Source organism: Solanum lycopersicum, chromosome 12 (assembly GCF_036512215.1).
Source record: "Solanum lycopersicum chromosome 12, SLM_r2.1".
Lineage (NCBI taxonomy): Eukaryota > Viridiplantae > Streptophyta > Magnoliopsida > Solanales > Solanaceae > Solanum > Solanum lycopersicum.
In genome coordinates, this window is record NC_090811.1 from 41712512 (window position 1) to 41740019 (window position 27508).

The 27508-nt window shown below is 38.2% G+C and overlaps 1 protein-coding gene across 1 annotated transcript; it reads left to right on the top strand.

Moving 5' to 3' along the window:
* Positions 1-20224: 20224 nt before the first annotated feature.
* Positions 20225-21363, top strand: LOC138340369 (uncharacterized). The gene is made up of 3 exons (XM_069292085.1): positions 20225-20341; positions 20683-20844; positions 20944-21363. Exons 1-3 carry the CDS (start codon positions 20225-20227, stop codon positions 21361-21363), a joined length of 699 nt encoding a protein of 232 aa, XP_069148186.1.
* The last annotated feature ends 6145 nt before the right edge of the window (positions 21364-27508 follow it).

Sequence of the window (27508 nt, forward strand, 5' to 3'; positions counted from 1 at the left end):
ATGCTATCACTATTAGGCTTGAATTATGTGGAATCAGACCATGACACCGATTCTCCATGCACTAACACCTATCCTCTTCAATTTCTCACCGAGCTGCTAATATTTCTGGTATTGCAACTAGTGTCCTCACTTCAAAACAAAATCCTCACTTTTCACTCAATGATTTAAGTTTGAGTATCAGTATTACTTTTCAACACTCACTCTCGGAAAAAATTCACACTCCTTAATACATATTGCCATAAGCTTTCCCTTATTTTCACTGCTTTAAGTTCGCTATACAACTCTTAGGATCACGGTAGGACTTTCTTAGCTTGTAACATATGCTCAGGGTCAAGTAGGGTATATTTAGGTATACTTTAGTGACTTTTTTCCCTCCTTGACATATCGGCTAAACATACACTTTTCTATCATTTTATTTTGCCCTGTTTCTCATATTCTTTCACCTTGTCATTTTCCCTTCTTTCTTCATTTGTGTAAGTGACTCTCTTATTTTCTTACTTGTATTTCTTGTATATTTTTTTTCTTTACATTTCTTTCAACTAATTCTTGAGTCACTTTACTTTTTGTTCTATCAACCCCACTTTCCAGAGCATTCCTCATAATAGCCACCCTCAACTCATGGCTTTGCCATGAGTCAAAGTACACAATTCCCAAAGTTGGGTCAGAGCCATAAAAAGGGTTGTTTACTGCATTAACCACCCTCAACTTATGCTTTTGGCATAAGTTGAGGTTCACATATCAAAGGAGGGACTAGGGCCAACACATTATTCTCAGAAAAGATCTGTTGGGGTGAAAAAGAATGGTCTAGTTTAAGCACAAATCATTTGGATCAAAGAAGGATAAATTTCATTTGGTTTTCTTTTATTTAGGCGAAAAATGGGCTATATTGAATAAGGGCCTATGATCCTTTCCTAATTGTCTATTACAGCTTACTTTTAGCAGGACTAACCAGGCAAGTTATAGCTAAGTACAAATAGTGGACTATCCAAATCATCCTCACACTCACTTGACATCTCATTACTCTACCAGATTATTAGAGACCTAGTTCGAATTCTAGACTTAGGGTCATGCAGTGGTGTACCTATATGTAATTCTTAGAGCCACACATTTATCAATTATTATGCCTAGTGATGCATCATTTTCCATTTTATCAGGATATCATTTTAGCAATCATGCTTCAGAATTAAACTATGTTCACAAGATATAGACATGCTGGTTCAATAGAAAAAGTAATCAGTCTCTTGGAGAAAAAGAACACGGGCAAGAAAACCCCAAAAGAGGATAGTGAATTGGGCTACTCATACTTCACACTAGCACTTACATTTAATTTACCCCACCCCCAAAAAAATACATGCAATTGTCCCCAATGCATAAAAAATTGAAATACTAGAGTGGTAGGTGAAGCAAACCTGGGGCGCAAAGCGCCGAGGATCAGTAAGCTGGTGGGTCCGGTTCCCCGGAACCCACTACCTCTTTAATGTGGACACCCTCAGTAGTGTCCTCAGCATCAACAGCACTATCAGCAGTGCCTCCCTCTATCTCCACATTTCTGGAGCTAGACGCCCCAGCAGCTAACTCTACTGCTCTCATCTGACGCATCTCCTCATCAGCAAGAGAGTATCTCCTCGTAGCCTCCATCTCACGGCGCTCCTTCTTTTGTTCTCGAGCTTCATCCTCATCTAGACCCCTACGCCTCTTTGCATGCTCTTGTGGGGGCGGTGGTGGAATGTCTGATGTGGCAAATAGGGTCACCATCACTGTTTCTTCAGCAGGCTCTACAAAAGGGGACTTAAACTCAGGCACCCTAGCCTCTAAGATCATATAAATGTCTGGGTGAAAACTGTCGACCGCAGCCTGAAGGGTCGACACATCCACCTGAGGGGATAGACAGGCTAGTACCTGCAACTCAAAAGCGTCCAAGTGCTGATGAAACTCAGCGAACTTCCGCTCTATGTGCTGGACCATTCTCCGCTCCAAGCGCTCTTCTGCCTCAACAATAAACCTCTGAATCCAAGGCTAGATGTACTGCATAAGTGTAGACATCTGTGCCTCTAATTTCTAGACCCTAGCGAGCGGGACCAGAGTGGAGAAAGGGGCTGAGTGAGAGGAGCTTGGGGCAGTGCTACTACCCGGGATAGACTCGACTAGGGTAGTGTTAGTAGAAACTGCCTGCGTAGCCGTGCAGTCTTGTGCTACTGTATCAGCCAGATTGGCACCAAGTAAAGGCAACTCTAGATGGGGCCTTCTGTGTGGACCCAACTCATTGGCCTCATCACGATATTAACAGTGCCCAGCGGGGTCTTGAGCTGATTAATGTGCCATATAGGAACTACTGTGTACCTGCATAGAGAAAATATCATGCACGGGGAAGTGTAAGTAGTTGTGACCTTAAAATCCCTCTCGTGCATGACTGCTTGTAGAAGACAAGCAACATCCAACTCAAACCCGGCTACTATCGCCGCCATCAGTACTGCTCGATCCTATGTTACTATATTATCAGTGGCTGTGAGGGAAAGGCAGTGGCGGACAATCAACCACAAAAACTTTTCCGTGAAGGCCAGGTTAGCCTTCTTGATGGCTCCATTCGGCTTGGTCACCCAGTCAGCACCCTCTCCATCAACGGACAAATGCAGGGCCATCCACCTCTTGGTGATCTCTCTTACCAATGGCTCATGCAGGAATTGGCGATCTTTGACAATCTGCCACCGTTAGTCAAACTCGATGGTGAGAGGGATCCGATTGGCATCAACATTCTCTCCGTATAGATACCGGCAGATGGCAGGCAGAGAGATATCAACCTGAATTCCATGGACTCGGACCTGCTTCAGAGGGGCTGTTTGGCAGAGGCATCCCGCCTATCAATCTGTGATCTGAGAGTCGCTACGTAGGAGGCGTGGAACTCCCGGACCAACTCTTTATTATAACGTCCCAACAGACGTGCTATCCACTCTAGTCGATGTCTAGTGAAGAGATTGTGGATCTCTGGCATCATTGAGAGACTTCCCGTAAGGACCTGCTGCTCCAATGTTAGTGTCCGAGTCATAACTCTTTTGTCATTGATAAACTTTGCATCAGAATAGACTTGATACTACCCGTCGACACACCACAGGTTGGGCTGGTCGGTAACGGGGTGAGAGCACGAGTCAGTGAACCGGGTGTGGATTCCGAACTGGCAGCCTTATCAGACAAGGCAGACTGTGAAGTGGTGGCGGGTGCAGGGACCTCAGCAGATCCGGAGGCTTCCTCTGACCACAAAATCTTAAGGAGCCACACACTCCTTCTTCATTAGTAGCTGACCCTGAAGGTGTGTCGGTCGGTGTTTGCTCCTCATCAGACTTGGAGGCAGTGACTACGCCGGACGCCACCTTTTTGGGTGTGGTTTTGGAAGCACGTGCAGCTCGGGATGGGGTGGAAGTGCCTGGGGGCATGTACTCGAGGTCACACTGATCATCAAAGGAAATGACCAGGCATGTAAATAGGGCGACAGACTTCGATCGCCCACGTGCGTAGACTCGATCTTCTTTTTGTGCCATAATAAATAATATCTGTAAAGAATCAATATTAGTACTAGAAGGAGAAGATAAGACAAGCAAAACCACACAAAATAAATAAAAGAGTTAAGATGTAATGACATTTCTATAGTAACAGTGAAACACGACCGACCAGATAATGTCTCGTCGTGAGTACGACGGACCGTCGTGGGGTCTGTCGTGTCTTACTTAGACTATGTTTATATGCAAAACCATGAAGGAGAGTCTCTGACAAGTATGACGGTAAATGCAGGACGGACCATCACATGTTTGACGGTCCGTCGTAGGTGTCCATCTGATGACACTTAAAAAAATATGGAGACCCTAAGGAGAGGGGTCTCTGACCATCATAACTAATATGCAGGATGGTTAGTCTAGGGTAAGACGGTCCGTCGTAGATGTCTGTTGGAGGACACTTAGAAATAGTGAGTGACCATAAGGAACAGGGTCTCTGACAACCAAAACAGTTGTGCATAATGGACCGTCGTGGGAATGACGGTACGCCGCGTGTGTCCGTTGGAGGACACTTATAAAAAGTAAGATACCCTTAGGAACAGGGTCTCTGATAACCAGAACGGTTGTGCAGGACGGACCGTTGTGAGAATGACTGTCCGTCGCATGTGTCCGTTGGAGGACACTTAGAAAAAGTGAGTGACCCTTAGTAATAGGGTCTCTGACAAACAGAACGGTTGTGCAGTACGGACCGTCGTGGGAACGACGATCCATTTCATGTGGCCGTTGGTGGATACTTAGATAAAATTGGACAGTGGGCTGTTAGAAAAGACCCAATGACGGTCTGTCGTGGGTACGACGGTCCGTCAACGGGGTCTCGTTCTGTAACTCAGTGACAGAACTGGGGATGCCCCATTCATCCCCTATGACCCAAATAGAATTTTTACTGTTTTAACCTACATTTGTCTAACCCAAATACCTAGTAAACTAGCAATGCTAAAGAAACTATTTCTACAGTTTTAACACGGCAATTTTGAGGATTCTCAACCTAGGTCAGAAAGAATTTGTATTAAAGAGTTAACCCATCAATAAGAACTAGGCTAGTACTAATTAATAAACAAAAAATGCAAAGTAAATGGGTAGAAATCAGAGACATATACTTGAGAATATGAAAAAAACAAGCGAGGAAGGTAGGCGGTGATCAAGTAGAGACCCACAACAGCAGACTCCGACTAGTAGATAGTGAATTTTAGGATTTGGGGAATTTAGGGAAAATAATCTGTTGTAAGAGAGGGGGGTTATGATCTTTGGAAGTTTAAAAGGGAGGGAAATGGGAGAAAGAGGTAAAGAATGAAGTCAAATGAAGGGGTGGGGGTTTTAAATTTTTAATTTTTAAAAATCCCCAGCCGGGTCGCATCAGGTACGCTTCTTTAAAGAAGCGACGAGTCCCCGACGACGGTCCATTTCATTTGTGACGGTCCGTCATTGATTCCATCGTGTGTGACCTAGTTTGAAAATAACAAAAAGACATACCTGGTACGACGGATTCATGCGACGGTTCGTCGATGTATCCGTTAGTGACTGCTGCAATGTGACTTTCTGCAGAATTTCCTGGTGATGTTCTGGCATATTTAAAACCCATTAGTAGAAAATGCTACAATTACTAAAAAGAAAAACAATTTTGCCTCCCAACAAGCGCCTGATTTAACGTTGTGGAACGACTGAGGGCACTTGATTACTCAGCCTTCATCAAGAATGTATGCCTGTATCACTTCATTCACCGATGCATTATACCCAAAATAGAGTTTTATTCGTTCTCCATTCACCTTACACCGCCTTCCCTCCTTGGTTTCTAACTCAACGGCTCCATGAGTGAATACTTGGGTAATCAAGTAAGGGCTAGGCCGTTTGGACTTGAGCTTTCCCGAAAGCAAACGCAACCTAGAACTGTCTAAAAGCACCAAATCCCCAACCATAAACTCTCGTTTTTCTCTTTTTAGTTCATTATCCTTCTTCATCTTTTATTTGTGGGATATGGCAGATACCGATTGGAGATCACCACTCTGCCTCATGGACCTACAAAAGTTGAAGGTCGCCTATTCATTGTTCAACTGAAATTTCATTTGCCCTTTTTCCATATAAACTAAGACTCTACCTGTAGCAAGGGAAGTCCTCCCAAGAATAATAGACACTTCAAAATCGACTTCACAATCAAGAATAAAAAAATCTGTCAGAAATATGAACGACTCCACTTTTACTAGCACATCGTGGAGTATCCCTATAGGCCTTTTCACTGTTCAATCAGCCATCATTAGCCACATCGTAGTGGGATTTGGGTCACCCAAACCCAAATTCTTGTAAATCGAGAGGGGCATGAGATTTATGCTTGCCCCCAGATCATATAATTCTTTCGCAAAATGTAATGACCCGATTGTACAAGGAATAGTGAATGCACCCAGATCTTCTTTCTTTAGTACGAGAGATCTTGTAGCAATAGCACTACAATGTTGCATTCTATCATCATCTTCGAAAGTGACCGATCTTTTCTTTGTAACCAGATCTTTCATAAACTTGGCATAACCGGGCATTTGTTCTAGAGCTTCCACCAAAGGCACATTGATAGAAAGTTGCTTCAGCATTGTTATAAAACGTCGATATTTACCATCCTCTGTCTTTTTAACTAATCTCTCAGGAAAGGGGGGTGGTCTAGGCATGGGAATTACCTTTATAGGAAATTTTGCATCTTTTCCAGTGCTATCTTCTGCTTCACCACTACCCTCTACCACCTTATCATTATCCTTTCTAGCATGTTCCTCATTAGACAGCATAGGTGGGTCAATTGTTTGCTTACCACCCTAAGTAGTGATTGCCATAAAGTGTGCATCCTTTTTCAGATTTTGGACAGTATTGCTAGGAAGAGTGCCTGGTTGCCGTGTGTCACAGTCGCAGATAATTAGGCCATTTGCAACTTGATCTGCTTAATCGATATTGCATGTGTATCAACTTTTTTCCCAATACCCGCTAAATCACTCCTTAACTCTTTAATGTGCTCATCACTAGCATCAAACCTCCTCATCATTTTGTGCAACATATCCTCAACTCGCGCCATACTATTTCAACCATCCCTAGGTTTAACTTCACGATTTTGAGGAGGGACATATGGCCCATTCCTATCATTTTTGTTACCATACTTGTTGTTGCGGTTCTAGTTTCCATCTCAGTCATAATGACCCTCACAGTTATAGTTACCATAGATCTGACCTTGTTTCACTTGACCTTGGCGCCAATTATCCTAATTTGAGCCTTGGGCACTTAGTCGGAAACCCGCCGCCTGCTCATTTACTGCATAGGAATCCTCCGCATAATAGAATTCATCATTAGGTGGTAGATGTTTAGACAAGTAGTTTACTGCATTTATCTTTTCTGCACCCCTAGTGATATGTTTTAATGCCAATTCAAGCTCAGTTCTCATTTGTGCCATCTCTTCATGGATATCATCTGTGGATGGGTTGTGAGTGGATTGCACTGCGAAGGTGTTTCTCCCAGTATCTGACTTGGTAGTACTCCAACTTTATTGTTCCGAGATATTTTCACTAACTTTTCAGCAATCTCAGCATAAGGACACTCCCCATAAGAACCACCTGCTATAGTATCCAACACCACTTTATTATTATCATCCTGTCCCCGATAGAAGTATTCCTTCAGTGACTCATCATCTATGCGGTGATTGGGTACGCTTCTCAAAAACGAGGTGAATCTATCCCTAGAACTACTAACTTACTCTCCTGGTAAAGCCACAAAGTTGTTCACTCTGTCTTTGTGGCTTAGTTTCTTGGAGACCGGGTAAAACCGTGCTAAGAAAACATCCCTTAGTTGGTCCCAAGTGAAAATTGAGTTTTAAGGGATCTTCGTGAACCATATAGAAGCCTCTCCTGTCAGTTAGAGAGGAAACACTCATAGCCCTATTATATCCAAGTCCAAGTCAGGCCTCCCTACACAGCTTTTACACACTGCCCTAACCTTAGCTATATGGGCATGTTGATCCTTAAAAGGTAGCCCTGAAAACGAACCTCTAGCAGTTTCATTTGCATCAGGATACTAGTTACCACAAAGGTGTAGCCTGGTGGTTGAGGAGGAAAGACAAGTGGCCCATCGGAGTCTTCTACATTGTCACAGCCTCTATAGTATTTTTGAGGCCGTGGAGCAAGATTTTGTCACCTCTGTTGATGTTCACCCGGAGCATCGGGTAACGACTGACCATAAACATCAACCGGAGCTGGCATGTTCTGGTTTGGATCATCATCATTAATTCCCAACTTTTGATTCATATTGTGTAGTGTACGCTCTAATTTGTGATCATAGGGAAAAAAAGGGTTCTCTTCCTCTCAGTGTATTTGGCATACAAGGCAGATGGTTCTCCATGAATCAAAAACAATGAAAACAAAGTAAAATCAAGAAAATATCAACTAAACTATAGTAATAAGTTTAAGTTAATCTAAAGCTACCACCCGGCAGCAGCGACAAAATTTGATACGCTCAAACTTACTTCTCAAATAAGAAGTAAAGCGGTCGTGTCAAGTAAATAACCCAACTAATGAGGTTGGGATCGTTCCCACGATGAAAATAGTTTAGACTAAACTTCAATCTATTATTACTATTATTCAGTCAATTACTTCCTCGGAAAGAAAAAATGATAAAAGGGAGGTTTTCTATTTCCAAATAAATGAAAATAACTAGCGAAATTGAAGGAGACAACTAACAGCTTCAAATGTTGGAGTTTAATAAATTAATAAAAGTAACTAGGGTTTACGTGTTTCCCACAGGTTCATAACTTGATAATTATAACTATAACAATTGTTTCCTATTATCTTGCATGCAAAGTAATAAGTTATGTATTTCTAAATCCTTGGTCCAGCATCTTTAAAATTTCACTCCGCACCTTAGTCGGGCTACATGTGTTGCTATACTGACCCTTATCTTTACCTCATATTAAGCATCATATTCGATATTTGACTAAGTTTTTACCTCCTACCAATCAATCTAGCCATTAGATAGTATACCCTTAATCTATGTTGATAATTCTTTTCCTATTATCTACCTTATTAATCCGGCAATTAGCAGTAAGTTGAGTTCTAACGTTGGCTATCCGTTAAAAATACTTATAAGCGAAAGAATAATCAAATAAGGCAAGATACTAATCTAGAATTGTTATGTTAGTTAGATTTTACCTCATTATTCGCCTATGATTCCCACAACCCTAGTTATGGAGTTTAGCTACCCATAGTCATAATCACAATATTCAAATATATGATATAAGAATTCATGCACTTACTTCAATGAGAAAGAGTAAAATCCAAAAGATCGCTTGATTAATTAACAAAAATAACCAACAGTCAATTACTGATATTAATTGAAGAACAAAAAGTCTAACAAAGAGTATAAAAATAATCTAGGGTCTAACCTCAAAAACGAGGTTTTTCAAACTATTTCTAAAAAATAAAAACCTAATAAATAAGGACTCTATTTGGTGGAAATCTGTCAAAACCCGGCTGGATCGACGAACCACACGACGGACTGTCATGGACACCGTCGTCCCATACTTGTGTAATTTATTTTGTTGCTCTCTTCATTACCCTCGATGGAAGGTATGAGGGATCGTCACAGGCATAACGGTCCGTCGAAGGTCTCCGTTCCAAAACACTTGAACTCTTTGAATTTGGGTACTGGAATATTTCTCTGATCTTCATGACGAACCAGCAGGACGGACCTTCATGACTAAGACGGTCCGTCACGTACTCCGTAACCCCACACTTGGTCAAACTTCCCCATCTTTCTTCAGTAGCTGCACTACGATGCCACCTACGGACTGTCACAGGCACGACGAACCATCACAAGCTAAGTAGGTGGTACTTTTCTGTTTTTCTCGCTCAAAAACCTACGCATTCATCTTTTAGACAGATTTCTTTCAAATAAAGAGAAACTTACATAAAAATTAGTATAAAAAGGCTTTTGGACCCACTAAACATAAGGAAAAAGCATTAAAAATACCGTCAAACCATAGTATATCAGAAAGAAGTCTCAAAGGTTAATGGAATACCATACCTTAGTATTTGATGAAGCTTGATGGAGAAATTCTGAGTTTTGCGGCTCTAGAACTTTTTTAGCATCAAGTGTAAGTCTAAATACCAAATTGCGTAATTACTTAATTTCAAAAAACCATCATGCTAATTTTTGAAATGGATTAATATATTGTAATTTAACATAGATAATTACGTAGATTATGATATTGAAGAAGTGATGTATCATGCAAATATTAAATACAAAGGATTGATTACTACTATATCTTCCCAATTGGGTATGTACACGATTATTTTTCATTTAGAACTAACATATGTCCTTAGTTGTCCATATCGATCAATGAAGATTCATAACGACGTGATTGTCCAAGTTTATTTATATCAAAAGAGATGTAATTCTGGTTTCTTTTCGAAGCACCCCTTATGTGTAACATGTGTAGATAGTGTTGCACGGAAATCGCGCACACAAGTGTTTCAGTATTAAAGTGACTCTTATAAAGAGATGGTATCGTTTCCACATGACTCACAATTTGAATCCTTAATTTCTCCAAAACTTTCAGCTTAACACTAGTGTTATCAGAATTTCAAGAGTGATTTAATTTATAACCTAAAAGTTAACCATGAATGTACAAGCGCGATTCAATTTCAAGGGTTTCAATAATGATCTGGTCTTATCAGGATTCATGAAATTTATATTATTTTAATGATGTTTATCAACTATTGAATCAAAGAACATAGGGTTTAATACATGGTTATGGTCTCCCAACCTCTAATCTCTTATATTAAATTACAACCTAACAACATTATTGAGCGGGGATAGGTTTGACCAATTACCGAGCATTAACTTTTGTTCTTGTATAATGACCAAACATGGCTTCTAGGTATACCCCTATCTTAGATACAAATTAACCCTAATTATTAAAATAAAATCATTATCCTCCTAGTTCAATTCGTACAATTTGTTTATTTCAACGGTGATCATGCACAAAATACAAAAAATAAGAACAAAGAGTGATTCATATGGTAGTTTAAATACAATCCATAAAAACTTAAGCAATTACAATCATCCTGTAGACACAACCTTAGAACTAGGGTATTTGGTTACTCATCACAATATTTTTGATCAAGGATATTTAATTATCAAAAAGATATCAAAAGTAAAAGAGCTAGTAAAAAACCTTAAAAAATGATGAAATAGATTTTCAATCATCGTTCTTCAAAACCCAAAAGAACAATGTTTTAATAAAATGATCAGGCACATACATGCGCGATGCGGAGGGGTATTTAAACTCCCTCTAGAACAATTTTTCTCACCTTCGCGACACGACTGAAACACGGATTAGCCTGGTTTGAATGCTGAATCTCGTACAAAATTATCATTTCCTCTCCGAGACTTGGAGAGGAATATCATTACTGGGTTTAAATTAGAATTTTGGACAGAATACTCCATTCCTTTCTTACTTCTTTTCACTTATGCCCCCATGTGCTTCCCGATGCCACTTCCAGTGCTCATTTCTCAATTTAAGCATACCTACATAACCGATAATGCTGTTAATATATATAAAATAAAATCTACTCAACAATACTACAAGTTAACATAAATTAATTCCAAACTTGTTTAAATTCGTGCATTATTATATTTATAAGCATATAAATACTCCTAAGATCACTACCCTGCACTTAGAGTTTTGTTCATCCTCAAACAACTTACTAACTACTCCAAGACCTAGACTCCCTAATACGATAATTGTGCATCCCTACTTTCTTCTAAGAATTTGTAATCAGTTAACACATGCATGATTTCATTCAAAATGGGCATGACTCATGTAGTTTACTTGACGACATTTTAGCAACCCACAGAATAAACAACATTTGAACCATTGCATTTCACCTATCTTTCAAACAATAAATGCTCCTTACTCTAAAGATAATCCTCAACTCAAATCAACAAAATGAATATGGTTTAAGGACTTCACAAACATGTACGCTCTCATTCAACAAAGATATCATACATGTATGCATTCAGAACCATAAACTTGCCCATACGTAAATCTCCACTAATGACGTGATTTATGATCAAAAATCAAATAAGACTTGTTCCGATTGTAATGTAGGGTTGAGATAAGGAGGGGATTCATTAAGATACAATTATATACTTATCCTCCCTAATGCACCAGATTCGATTTCCTTATGCCTTCACAACTTTTTCTTTGCTCAGCCCCTTCTTTTTGCATATTTTTCTCCTAGTACTTCAAACCTCACCTTAATCTTACACATACCCCTTTATTTATCTCTCTCACTCTCTCTCTCTCTCTCTCTTTATATATATATATATATATATATATATATATACATATAATTTGACACTTAACAATAGCCACCCTTGACTTAGAGATTTGTTCAAATTAAGACGCACACTGTCCTTAGTCAAAGTGCAAAATGTCCTAAGTTCATTACATGAGTACTACCAAAATTCACAGCTCATGGAAGATGTTCTACTTAAGAATTGATCAATCACAACAACACAATCAATTCATGCATAAGATTCAATTTTATCTTAAGTTGAAATCATTAAAGTCAAATAAACATGTCCAAATGCAAATATTTACACATCAACTTTAAATGATGTCTTGATACATTTTCCTTTCGAAGTTTCAAGCTTGAGAATATAACAACCTAAGACTCAATAACGAAATTTCCCTTAAAATGACCGTCATCCATCTATCGCTGGACATTGTCACTCAACTACAAAAACTGACTCCGTCTTGAAAATATAAAATCTTTTGTATTTTTTACGGTTCAAAGGGACTTTTCTTTGCAAAAGAATCAAAAACCACCTTCAAGGAAGCCTAAATAAAACAAAAAAATTACAACACAGACTCTACGAATGTTCAAAAATATATACATATCAAACACGATTTTTACCCTCACATCATAGGTAAATATTAGAACTATCCCCATTGCTTCTCAAAAATAGTAACAATACAAGAAGTAAGGTGAAAACACTCTCTCATAAATTCTCCATAGCATCACCCCTTCGGCCTCATCAGCGGCCTGAGATGGGTCTACCTCCTCGTCAAAATAAGACTATACATCCGAGCTAGTACGTAGTCACTCCTCATCAATGAGAATATCATCATCGACCTGCTTACAAACTCAAGACTAATGTCAAGCACGCCCTTGGTGTGGGCATTCAGTGGATAGTGTCTCTAAAGCTTCAGCCAACTGCATGTCAGTGGACTCTCGACAACCACACTGGTGGCGCAGCATCTATAAGCAATACATCGTGGCCATAATAAACTCATCGCGTCTATGGCGCTCTATAATGGTGAAAATCGGGCAAAGCTTAGTGTCGGGCCCCTTGGTCCCCATGATGTCCTGCAGTACTAGGAATAATGATGCAATATAGTCTACGTTCTCTTCCAGAACACCTTCAACATGACACAACTTGGTGATAAGACCACCAAAAGCATGCCTTCACCCTCTATGAAGCCGGGTCTTCCGCATTTCCATCTTTATGACAACCCCAATGTTCAATTATGTGGTCGTCATAAAGGGATATACCAAATAGACCCTCTCCTCAGTGATATCTGTGTAATAAAGTCCTAGTATTAAATAGGGCATCAAAATCTTTATCCAAACTCGAGCCTCCCTAAGCATGTGGGCATAAGGGAGAGATTCTTAATATTTTATCTCACTATGCTTAGTCTATTGCACAATAGGTTGTGGGTAGCAAAGACTATGTCGAATGTCCTGGTGAGATGGGCATATGTTCAGCCCTGTAAGCACCAGTGAGTCAGCATCCGGTGAAGTCCCAACAATGTCTTCTAGGATTGTAGGAGTTATAGTAATAGTAATGCCCCGTATAGTCACATAATAAAATCTCACGTCTAGCGCCCAGTTGGCATAAAATTCGTATATCATGTGCAAGTATCACACTCACAGCTCCGTGAATATGAAATCCATATGGAACTCACGAATTTGCCTTAGTACTACGGAACTCCAGTGCGAAGTTGTCCTTCTCAATACTAACATAAAAAAACACCTCGCCTTAGTAGTGCTTCTTCCATGACAATTTTCCATCCTTAATATTCTACGTCGTCAAACACTTTTCAACTAGTAATAAGCATTCACAATTCTTAATTAGTATATAACACAACCAAGGTTTGGGATTGTTTTCATAAGGAGTGGTATTGAGAATATTTCAACCAAGCAGAGATTTAGCTCATGTTATTCATAGATACGCGAAATAATCAAATAAAAACATGGTAAATCAAAGGGGGTGACACAGGTGTCAGTTAAAATGGGTGGGGGTTGCAATAAAAATTAACATATAAAAATAGTCACAACAAGAGAGCGGCAAGATGACACAACTTGGTAATAAGACAACCAAAAGCATACTTTCACCCTTTATGAATCCGGGCCTTCCACATGGCCAATCTCCGGACAGCCCCAATGTTCAACTATGTGGTCGTCATAAAGGCATATATAGAATAGAAACTGTCCTCGGTGATAGCCATGTGATGTGGTCCCGATATAAAATAGTGCATCACAATCTTCAGCCGAACCCGAGCTTCCCTAAGTATGTGGGCATAGCGAAGAGATTGGTGATATGTCTTCTTGCTATGCTTAGTCCATTTCTCCAAAGAGCTCGAGCAAAAAAGAGTATGTCGAATGGCTTGGTATGGTGAGCGTATTTTCATGCCAATGAGAACTAGTTGGTCTGCATCCGATGAAGTCCCAATAATGTTATTGAGGATTCTAGGAGTGATAATCACATTGACACCCTGCATAGTACAAAATAAGATCTCACGTTTGGCGCCCAGTTGGTGTAAAACTCATGTACCATGTGAAAGTTGCACTATCCCAACTCAATGAAGGTAAACTCCATATGAAAGACATTGATTTGCATTAGTATTTGGGGAACTTTGAGTCCAAGTTGTCCCTGTCAATACACACATAAAAAAGGACTTCGTTTATGTGTGATTCTTCCACCAAAATGTTCCTTCCTTAATAATCAACATCATTAAACACCATTTATCCAACATTAAGCATTAGAGATCGCTATCCAGTAAATAACCCAACCAAGGGCTGGGATCATTTCAATAGGGTGTGGTATTGAGAATATTTGAGCCGAACACATATTTAGCTCATGCTAGTCATAGATACACAAAATGATCAAATAAAAACATAGTTAAAATCAAAAGGTGTGTCACAAGTGTCACTGAACAGTGGGACGTTTTTCAATAGCATTTAACAATTAAAAACATTTAAAATAAGAGATACTAACGGGGAAACGATATTCTTGGGATGTGATCAAAATATGAGATAAAAGACACCATTGGCTAATTGCTATTAATAGTACACCGTTGAATATATGTAACTAGGCTAAACTTTAGTGGGGGTAAATTTTCTCTAGAGCAACTTATCATGAATCAAATTGGTTTCTCTCAAACATCGAGTTGCAGCCTTCAAGCACAACCTCCACCTTAGCCCAATAACTCTCTTGAACTGAAAGTGTGGGAATAGGACTAGGATTCACTATCTCACGCTAAACTCATGATGACCCAATAACCACCGGCTATCAATTTAGTAGTCTTAGTTTTAAAACTCATTTATTTCACAGACAATTACTAAATGAAATCACATTTAAACAACGAATATACTATCAATAAGAAACACCTAAAAATATATTTAACTCATATTCACAAAATCACACCTCACGAATATGGGTTTTATCTTCTCATAGAAAAGGGAAGAAAATGATATCAAATCAAGATAACATCAACTAGTTACAATTTATATTCGATTCAATCAGGATAAAGAATTTCCAGCACCCACTTTGAATTGCTTGAAGTTTGGGATCTTCAAATCTCCAAGGTTCAAAAGCATAGTCTCCCAAAAGCTCTCATAAACTCAAAATAAAAGCTAAATCTTAAAATTATGATCAAAACTATAAAATTGGATATTAAAGTAAAAATATTAACAACTATTTATAATTTTCAAAAAGTTGTGCTGTGAAGGAACACTCGATGTAGGTAGTCGGGATTGTCGATCAACTCGGCTATCGCACCCGTGGAGCACCCTGTAGACGTAACTAGTGTATTCTTCGTCGAAGAGGAATTATACTAGCCCTTAGCATTGATCATTACATATCATAGGTCAAAAATGTGAAAAATTTTAAACTTTTACATAGTGAAGTATACTTAGACTTCTCGCTTATTGAATATGGATTTTACATATATTCCTTGCTTATGAAGCATACATAGGCTTCTTATTTATGCAATATAACTAATCCATAAGATAGTACAATAATATTGTCTCACATATAAACAATCTACCAGAGATTTACAATATTGGGCATAGCCCTTACTTCAACCACATATAGGCTTAAAACAATAGTCTCAAATGATAAAGGAAACAATAAGTGTCTCTAGACAAAGCAACATCATAGCTACATGTAGAAGAATTGCAACATCCTAGAATGTAACACCTTCAAAATTCAAGACACATTGTAAATCCTAACATAGGTGTCATAAGTTCTAAGTAATGTTTCTAATTCCAATTTTAATAAATATAGGTCATTTAAGAGGTTTAATAACCTAAACATCGAAGAACGTCCATGACGTTCGGAAATTTGTTTCAAATTGATGTTAGTGTGCCTTAGACTATTTGACTAAAGGAGTCAAAAAAGTACAAAAATTTGTGGAAAGGTAACTAATAGGTGTTTGAGTTATTTCAATGGTTGAATCATCCGGGTACAACTCCCCAAAGACCAACCAAGGCCCCTTGAAGAGGACCCCTATAGTTTGATGAGACATTGCCAGGAAGTGTGAATTGACGGGATAAAAGACGGTGTGTGTATGGATCGACGAGGTGTCGATGCCACCGTTTTCCCAAACTTAGGCTGGTGGAGAATTCCCCTTCACCCTCACAGCCTATGAACTCATCGACAAAGTGCACAGGTGCAGGCTACGGTCCGTGTGTAAATCAAAGGGGCGTCAATGCCACCACCGTCCCACACTAAGACAGTTGTAGTAAGACCCTTGCCTATGTAGTCTCTGAAAAAGACGAAAGAGTGCAGGACAGAGGGGGGATGTCCATCGACTCAGAGACGGCCCGTAAGTGGGGTCTCGTTTGTGAGGGTCCTAAGTTGCTGCATGTTTTTTTATGCAGTTTATTGAAATAATAAGGTGGTTTATGGGTTAGTTGGGTATTAAAGGTAGATTAATTAAATTAATTAAGTCCCAATGTAAACACTCCAAACCTTCATGAACATAAAAACAACTGATAAGTGAACTCTCTTCCTTCTCTCTTATTTCTTTCTCTACTTGAACTCACCATTGAAGACTAGCAAGGATTTGGGTTTGGGGGCTAGAAATGGACGAATTCACCTTCAAATTGTTTCCAAATTTTAAGGTATGGTATTTACCTTTGAGACTATTTCCTCAAAGGGTTCCTTCAAAATTTGTTTCAAAAGTTGAGTTTTTTCATGAGTTTCAATTACAAAATTGAAGTTATGGATTGAGTTGTAAATGATTTAACTCCAAATATAAATATCCCAACCCTCGTTAACCTAAGGATAATTCACAAATAAACTCTCTTCCTTCTCTCTAATTTCTCTCTCTACTTGAACTCACCATTGAAGAGTAGCAAGGATTAGGGTTTGGGGTCTAGAAAGGGACGAATTCACCTTCAACTTGGTTCCAAACATGAAGGTATGGGTTCTATTTACCTTTGATACTCTTTTCTCAAAGGTTTCCTTCAAAATAGATTTCAAAATTTGAGTTTTCTCATGGGTTTCCTTCAATTACGAAATTGAAGTTATTGACTGAGTTTTTAATGATTTCTTAGGGTTATATTGAGTAGATTAAGATGTAATTAACCTTTTTTATGGTAATTGTTGATGGTTTGGTCTAAATTTAAGAATATGATCCTTCATCCCTAACCCTATGTATTGATCTTGTCCTATATTGTATTGTAATCATTCAATTGAATTGGTTGTTGATTATATTACTATCCTATAATGTTATTATGATCAAATTGAGATGAATTATAAGCCTATCATTCTAGTTCTTGAGATGTGATTTGGGTTATTAATTATAATGTGAAATTAGCCTATGTATCTTGTCTCGAGTTATGATCTATAGTTGAATCGTGTTATAGAGATGCAAATAGCCTTGTTATCTTATTGGTGTGTGATAATGTTACTCCCCAAATTGGGTTGAGTTACAGGTTTATGGTAAGACCTTGATGATAGACTATGTGGAAAACTTGGTAAGTCTTAGAATCTCTATCTTTATTTCCAGTTGTGATTAATTGTTGGTAAGTCATGATATTATATTGGAGTATACCTTACACTAGGATTATAGGGTGGTATGATGTTTAATTGAAATGTCTTTACTATTTTGTGAGGTTGATTAAGGTGTATGTGATATAAGGATGGTGAAAACTATCAATGTGCTTTGATATGCTATGAAATACAAATGTGTTAACCTCACTTATATGAAATGTGATGAAGATCTTGTACTCATACAATTCTTATAGATCTATTGTTGGTGATGATTATACAAGGGGTAGACCCTATGGCCTAAGTTAATCTATGATCGATCTAAATTAAGCTATGATTGATAATTAAAGGCTTAAAGACATTTCAAAAGAGGACTGTAGCTTAGCACCGACTGAATTAGGTGGAGGAGTGTCCCTTACCACATAGTAAAGGTAGAAAAACTATATTACTCTTTAGATTATATACTATAATGCATGGCCCATAAAGAAGGTCCCAACTATATGTCCTAGTTCTTCCACTATGCTGCCCCACAGGAATACTAGCTAGTTAGATCCATGTAGTTGCTACGTTTCATGTTTGGTACTACCTTGGTAAATGGTCCGCCTTCTCTCGGTGTAGGGTTTTATGACACCGGATTCCACACTAGCTCATGTGGTCTATGTCGGTTAGGGCAAGATATTCCCAAATGGTAAAACGAATTAATGGACTTCAACTCTAACTTGGATAACCTAAGGTGTCTAGCTTACTCTTGGTAGGGGTATGGGACTCTACCTAAACATTGCACTAGTTAGCCTTGACAAGAGCCTTAGGAGGAAGTTCTTATATATGTTTATGTTATTCTAATATATGATGTATATATGATGGCCATGGCACGTTGTTGATACTATATGTTGATTAGTTAATTTATGCATATGTCTTGGGTTAAAATGTTAATATATGATGAAATGTAAACCTAAATGCATGATATTTAAAGTTTGACATTGGTCATGTTTCCTTGTTAAGGATACTTGATAGAGTAAGGTTATGGGGCTTTGCTTAGTCATTGTATTTGTTGATTTGATAAGGACTTGTGAGTAGTTGTCTTGATTATTATGATATGATTGACTCTTATTCATTCTTGCGATAATATTCGTTGATGTTAGGGTTGTAGTAAATCATAGTTTCAAGTATGTTGGTATAAGTATTACTTGTTGAGATAGTAGGAATATTTGGTTGGTTAATATGACTTACTTGACTTTGCATTGAGTCTCTAAAGGGGTTATTTTTCATGTTTCGTTAAAAAGTCCCTTTTAGCATGTTTTTCTTGTGTATGTGCATAAGATCCTTAACTTAGTACTTATGGAGTGCTAATCCCATTTTCTTCCCTTTTTCCCAAAAATTTTAGGTTCCGGTCGTTGAAGAGTTTGGGAGGTGAAATTGTTGAAGGCTTTGATTCTTCATTTCATCCAAGTAAGGTAGGTCCTTAATTTTCAAAGGCAATGTCATCCTCTAGCTTACGGATTTTTTTATGAACTTATTGACCCTTTCATTCCTTTCCTTTTTAATTAAGTATTGTACTTTCGTATGACCTATACATGGTCTTGTTGAATTGATGTAAGGGCTATGCCCATATTGTGATATTCGTTTAGATGGTATGAGATGAGACAATTGTTGAGACTATTTCTATATTTTACATTTATGTGTGTGTAATAAAAGTAGAAGGCTATGTAGCCTTCCTATACGAAGGGTCTATGTATACTCGATATGAATATATCTATTATGTGTATGTAGAGGTGTATGTAAACCTCCTAGTAGTGATAATGAAAATTTAAAATATTTCCGCAATTTTCAACCTCTGAATGTAATGACATGACAGTTAGATTCTAGTCTTAGTCCTTCAAAAGTACGATGACGATGGTTACATTTGGGGGTAAACTTGGATGTGACAAACTTGGTATCAGAGCATGAGGTTGAACATCGTTGAGTTATGTCTCTCTCTCTACCACGTCTATGTAGGTTTGTATTTATAATTGTGAATCGCGCCACACTTATGAGTAGGAACCTATATGATGCTTAGGAATCGATTGCTTTCTTGGAAATCTTATATCATGCCAATAGATTATACTTATGGTGAGATTTTGCATCTAATACTATTGTTGTGCTTATAGAAAGCATGAATACTCGAAGAAATGCGGCTCGGAGACTTGAGGAGGAAGTTGCTATTGCATAATATCCTCCCCGTGGTGACCAACATCCTCCATTGAAGAAGATGCTAATGTGGTGCAACACCCGGCTAATCCAACACCTATAACAGAGGCTGAGATGTGGGCTATTCTTTCTCAAATGGTGCAAGCCATTACTACTCAAGCACAAGCCCGACGGTTCAAGAACAATCTATGACGGCCCAAGCCAATCGGGAGAATGCTCCCCGTCCTCATCAACAAGTTACTACTATGGCTTCCCATCTAAGGGACTTCACTAAAATGAACCCTCCTACTTTCTATGGTTATAAGGTTGACGAAGACCCAAAAGAATTCATCGATTAGGTCTACAAGATATAATATTCTATGGGGGTGTCTTCAAGTGAGAAGGTCAAGTTGGCCACATACCAACTCAAGGATGTGGCTCAAACTTGGTATTTGCAATAGAGGGATAATAGTTCATTGAGGGGAGGTCCTATGACTTGGGATATCTTAAAGGTGGCTTTTCTACATCATTGCTTCCCTAGGGAGATGAAGGATGAAAAAGTGACAGAGTTTTTCAATCTTTGCAAAGGATCAAAGAGTATCCATGAGTACTCTTTGGAATTCATTTAGTTGTCCTAATATGATCCTTCTTTGGTCTTTTATCCTAGATACCAAATGATCTGTTTTATGACGGGTGTGTCGGAGGACTTCTAAGAGGAGTGCCAATTGTCAATGCTACATACAACATGAATATTTCCCATCTGATGGTTTATGCAAGAAGGGTTGAGGAGGCAAGGGCTACGCGAAAAACTAGGGATGCTAAGAGAGAGGTCATTTAATGGAGGTTCTTCAAAGAATAGACTTGAGATACATGAAATCCTAGATTTAAGAAGCAGGTTTCTAATCGATTCCCTTTCAAATTTCCAAAGGCTAGTGGTGATAGGGTGTCTAACCCTAAATATAAGAATGTAAAAGGTACTAATTCACCAAATGAGAAGCCAACTTGTGGAAAGTGTGATAAAAAGCACTATGGTGATTGCCTTAAGGGGACATATAATTGCTTTATTTGTGGCAAGAGTGGTCAAAAGATGATAGATTTCCCAAACTTGAAGATTCATGACAAGGGTAGTGGTCAAGCTCAAGCAAGTTGTTCTAGTGATGCTCCTAATAAGAACCGCTTCTATGCCCTCCGCTCTAGGGGTAAGAAAGAGACATATCCCTATGTGGTGACCAGTGAGTTGGATGTTTTCTCTCTTGATGTATATGCCTTACTTGATCCCGACGCTACTTTATCCTTTGTTACACCTCTAGTAGCTAAAAACTTTGATATTACCCAATATTTTGCGTGAATCTTTTATAGTGTCTACTCCGGTGGGTGAGTCGGTTGTTGCGAAAAGGGTGTGTAGAAATTTTCCAATAATATTTCCCAACAGAGTTTCTTATGTTGACTAGTAGAACTCGATATGCTTGAATTTTATATTATATTGGGTATGGATTGGTTGCATGCATATTTTGTAATCATTGATTGTAGGACAAGAGTGGTGAGGTTTAACTTCCCAAATTAACCTGTTGTTGAGTGGAAAGGGGGAAATTCTATTCCTAGATGTCGTATTATCTCTTGTCTATAAGCATCAAAAATGATTTGAAAAGGTTGTCTTTATCCTATTGTAAGACTTTAAGATTTAGACTTAGAAGTTCCTCTCATTGAGTTGGTACCCATAGTGAGTGAGTTTTCAGAGGTCTTCCCCAATGAACTTCCTAATATTCTTTCCTAACGGGAAATTGACTTTTGCATTAATTTGCTACCAGATACAAATCCCATTTAAATTCCTCCTTATCGAAAGGCTCCGATCGAATTGAAAGAGGTGAAGGCTTAACTCAAGGATTTACTAGATAAGGTTTTTATAAGTCCTAGTATTTCTCCGAGGGGTTCTCTGATTTTGTTCGTAAAGAAGAAATATGGGTCCTTGAGAACGTGTATTGATTAATGCCAACTCATCAAGGTTACCATTAAGAATAAGTACCCTCTCCCTCGGATTGACGACCTGTTTGATCAACTCTAATGGGTGAGTTAATTTTTAAAAATTGACTTGAGAGGGGGGTATCACCAACTTAGGGTTAGAGGTGAAGATATACCAAAGGCATCCTTGCCAAATAGGTATGGTCACTATGAGTTCTTAGTCATGTCTTTCGATCTCACTAATGCTCTGGCGGCGTTTATGGACCTAATGAATAGAGTGTTTCGAAATTACCTAGATTCATTTGTCATTGTATTCATTAACAACATTATAGTATATAAGAAGAATGAGGGTGATCATATAGGTCATTTGAAGGTAGTATTGCAAACCCTTAAAGAACTAATTGTACGCCAAATATAGTAAGTATGAATTTTTGTTGAGGTTGGTGACTTTTTTGGGCACATCATCTCTAGTGAGGGAGTTGATGTAGACCCAACGAAAATGGAAGCGGTGAAAAACTTTCCTAGACCATTGGCTTAAACTGATGTTAGGAGTTTCTTAGGTTTAGCGGGTTACTATCGGAGGTTCGTGGATGGTTTCACATCCATTGCGTCTCCTTTAAATACTTTGACTTTAAAAAGTAAGAAGTTTGAATGGTTGGAGGCATGTGAAAAAAATTTCCAATTGTTGAAAAATAGGCTTACTTCCGCTCTGGTGTTGACCTTACCAGAGGGCATAAAGGGTTTTGTGGTGTATTGTGATGCATACCGAGTAGGTTTGGGGTATGTGCTTATTCAACATGAGAAGGTGATAGCCTATGCCTCTAGGCAACTAATTGTACATGAGAGAAATTACCCTACTCATGACCTTTAATTAGCGGTCGTGGTGTTTGGTTTGAAAATTTGGAGGCATTACTTGTGTGAGGTTAATATTGATGTTTTTACCGATCATAAGAGTCTCCAATATATGTTTAGACAAAAGGAGTTGAATCTCTGACAAAAAAGGTGGCTAGAGTTGTTGAAAGATTACGATATGAGTGTCCTTTATCACCCCGGCAAGGCTAATGTAGTTATGGATGCCCTGAGTCGTATAACTATGGGTAGTGTATCCCATCTTGATGAAGATAAGAAGGACCTAGCAAAGGAAGTACATAGGTTGGCTAGGCTGGGGGTGACATTAGAGAGTTCTCAGTATAGTTCATCATAACTCTGAGTCATCTCTAGTAGTTGAGGTGAAGTCCAAACAACACCTTGATTTAGCCTCATTGGAGTTTAAAGAATCGCTTCCCGGCAAGTTGAATGAATCATTCTCCTTAGTGGGGATGGTATGTTAAGGCAAAAAGTGAGATTATGTGTTCTCGATGTAGATGGGTTGAGGGATCGAATCCTAGAAGAAGTACATGGGTTCCGCTACTCAATTCATTCGCGTTTGACAAAAATGTACCATGACCTAAGGGAGATATATTGGTGGGAAGGTCTAAAAAGGAACATAGCGGAGTTTGCTAAGTGTCCGAATTGTGAACAAGTAACGGCCGAACACCTAAAGCCGGGTTGCTTAATACAACAGATCCAAATTCATACTTGGAAGTGGAAGACATCAATATGGACTTTGTAGTAGGTTTACCTCAGACTCAAAAGTCATATGATTTCATATGGACAGTAGCAGATCATTTGACTAATCCCGCTCACTTTATTCCCGTCAAGTTAACATATTTGGTGGAGGATTATGCAAGAATCTTCGTAGATGAGATTGTGTGCCTCCATGGCATTTTTTTATCCATCATATCGGATCGGGGTGCACAATTCACATCTAGATTTTGGAGGTCATTCCAAAAAGGGTTGGGTACTATGGTAAAGTTAAGCACCATTTTTCATCCCCAAACAAATAGTCAAGCGGAGCGTACGATACAAACCCTTGAATATATGCTTAGGGCGTGTATCATTGATTTTAAAGGGTGTTTGGATAGACAGTTTACCTTTGGTGGAGTTTTCCTACAACAATAGTTTTTATTCATCCATTTCCATGGCTCCCTATGAAGCCTTGTATGGTAGGAGGTGTAGGTCTCTTATTGGATGGTTTGAAGTGGGTAAGCCATCACTTCTTGGTCCCAAATTGAGTTATAAAACTTTGGAAAAGGTTCATATTATAAGGGACTGGTTGTGAATGGCCTATGGTCGGTAAAAGTCTTAAGCCGATCATAGGAGAAGGGATTTGGAGTTTGAAAAAGGTGATAAGGTGTATTTGAAAATTTCACCACTGAAAGGGGTGGTTAGATTTGGAAAGAAAGGGAAGTTGAGTCCTCTTTATGTGGGTCCCCATAAAATCTTGCAAAGGGTTGGTAAGGTTTCCTATCAATTGAAACTTCCTAGAGAATTGGGTTTGCTTCATCCGATTTTCCATGTTTCTACGTTGAAAAAGTGTATCGGTGATCTTGAGTCCATTCTTCCTATTTGAGGGTCTTGGTGTCAAGGATAACCTCTCATATGAGGAAGTTCTGGTTCAAATTTTTTATAGGAAAGTAAAGAAGTTTGAGGAATAAAGAGGTAGTTTCCATAAAGGTGTTATGGAAAATCATCTAGTTTAGGGTGCAACATGGGAGGCCGAGGCGACATGAAGTCTTGTTACCCTCATCTTTAAGAGAATTAAGTTAGTCATTCTTTTTAGTAATATAAATATGACTACAAATTGATGTTTCTTGATTTTTGGGTGAAGTTTTGCACATTATTTAATTTTGAAAAACTTACAGTGAAGTTACTGTAGTATTTCTCTTAAAAACATCAAATTTTGCTTTTTGCTTGTTTTGAGTTATGTTGTGTTTTTTGATATGGTGGGTCTTTATGAAATGATATGTAATACTTTGTTAGATTGAACTTTGTGCTAATTGACTCATATAATGTATGTTGAGCTCATAATTGTTGTGAAAAGGAAATGCCTCATGATGAAGTGCTTTGAGACTTATGAGTGGTAATATGAGTTTTGATATTTTCCTTTTCGAAATGATATGATTTATGTTAATTTGATATTGTTGATTGCTTGTTCTTCTAGTCTTGAGTCTATTCCTTCTTTCCAAAGAATTTTAGTGTCATTCGGGGATCAATGTTCCTAAGGGGGGGATAATGTAACACATTCAAAATTAAAGACACATTGTAAAGCCTAACATAGGTGTCAAAAGGTCTAAGTACTATTTCTAAGTCCAATTGTAATGAATATGGGTTATTTAGGAGTATTAAGAACCAAAATGTCCAAGAACATCCATGACGTCTGGAAAGTTGGTTCAAATGGATGTTAGTGTTCCTTATCCTATTTGACTAACTTTTAGGAGTCGTAAATGTAGGAAAATTGGTGGAAAGGTAGCTAATAGGTGTTTGAGTTGTTTTATGCTTAAAACATCTGGTACGACTCCCGAAGGACCAACCAAGGGCCCTTGAGGAGGACCCCTGTTTTTTGATGCAAAACTGACTTGCACTGTGCATCAACGGGACATAATAAGGCCCATGTGTTGATCGACAGGGTGTCGATGCCACCATCGACCCACACCTAGGCTAGTGGAGAAGGACCCTTCACCTGCACAGCCTCTAAAATCATCATTTGAGTGCGTAGGTGTAGGCTACGGTTTGTGTGTGGATCAATGGGACATCGATGCCACGTTGTCCAACACTTAGACAATTGGAGAAATCCCCTTGCCTACACAATCTCTGACAAAGACGACAGAAGGGGGGATGTCCTCAACTCAAAGACGGTCCGTAAGCGGGGTCTCGTTTGTGAGGGTCCTAAGTTGTTATACATTTTTTAATTCAGTTTATTTAATTAATTAGGTGATTTAGGGGTTAGTTGGACATTAACGGAAGACTAATTAAGTTTATTAAGTCCAAATATAAATATCCCAACCCTCGCTAACCTAAGGACAACTCACAAATAAACTCTCTTTCTTCTCTCTAATTTCTCTCTCTACTTGAACTCACCATTGAAGACTAGCAAGGATTAGGGTTTGGGGTCTAGAAAGGGACGAATTCACCTTAAAATTGGTTCCAAACATTAAGGTATGGGATCTATTCACCTTTGATACTCTTTTCTCACAGGGTTCCTTCAAAATACATTTCAAAATTTGAGTTTTCTCATGGGTTTCCTTCTATTATGAAATTGAAGTTATGGACTGAGTTTTTAATGATTTCTTAGGGTTATATTAAGTAGATTAAGATGTAATTCAACTTTTTATGGTAATTTTTGATGGTTTGGTCTTAATTAAAGAATATGATACAAAATCCCTAACCCTAGGTAGTGATCTTGACCTATATTGAATTATGATCATTCAATTGAGTTTGTTGTTGATTAGTTTACTATCACATGGTGTTGTGATTAAATTGAGTTGAATTATAGGCCTATCATGCTATTTCATTATATGTGATTTAGGTTATGAATTATAATGTGAAATTAGCCTATGTGTCTTGTCTCAAGTTATGATCTAGAGTTTAATTGTGTTATAGAGATGCAAATAGCCTTGTTATCTAATTGGTATGTGATAATGTTACTCCCCAAATTGGGTTGAGTCATAGGTTGATGGTAAGACCTTGATGATAGACTATGTGGAAGACATGGTAAGTCTTAGAATCTCAATCTTTATTTCCAATTGTGATTAATTGTTTTTAAGTCATGATATTACAATGGAGTATACCTTATACTAGGATTATAGTGGTGTATGATGTTAAATTGAAATGTATTTACTATATTGTGAGGTTGATTGAGGTGTATGTGATATAAGTATGGTGAAAACTATCATTGTGCCTTGACATGCTATGAAATACTAATGTGTTAACCTCACTTATATGAATCGTGATTAAAGAACTTATACTCATACAATTCTTGCAGAACTATTGAAGGTGCTGATTATAAAAGGGGTAGACCCTATTGCCTAATTAACCTATGATTGATCTAAGTTAATTTATGATTGATAATTAAAGTCTTAAATACATTTCAAAAAGGGTCTGTAACTTAGCACCGACTGAACTAGATTGAGGAGTGTCCTTTCGCACATAGGGAAGGTAGGAATACTATATTACTCTTGTGATTACATACTATAATGCATGGCCCATTAAGAGGGTCTCAAATATATCTCCTAGTTCATGAACTATGTTGCCCCATAGGAATACTAGCTAGTTGGATCCATGTATTTGCTATGTTTCATGTTTGGTACTACTTTGGCAAGTAGTCCGCCTTCTTTCGGTGTAGGGTTTTATGACACGAGATTCCACACAAGCTCATGTGGTCTATATATGTTAGGGCAAGATGTTCTTAAAAGGTAAAACAAATTAAAGTACTTAAACTCTAACTGGGATAACCTAAATGGTCTAGCTTAGTCTAGGTAGGGGTATGGGACTCTACCTAAACATTGCACTAGTTAGGCTTGAGGGGAGTCTTAGAAAGAGGTTGTTATTCATATTTATGTTATGATAATATTTGATGTATATATGATGAGTATGGCACGTCGTGTATACTATATGTTGATTAGTTCATTTATGCATATGCCTTTGGGTTTAAA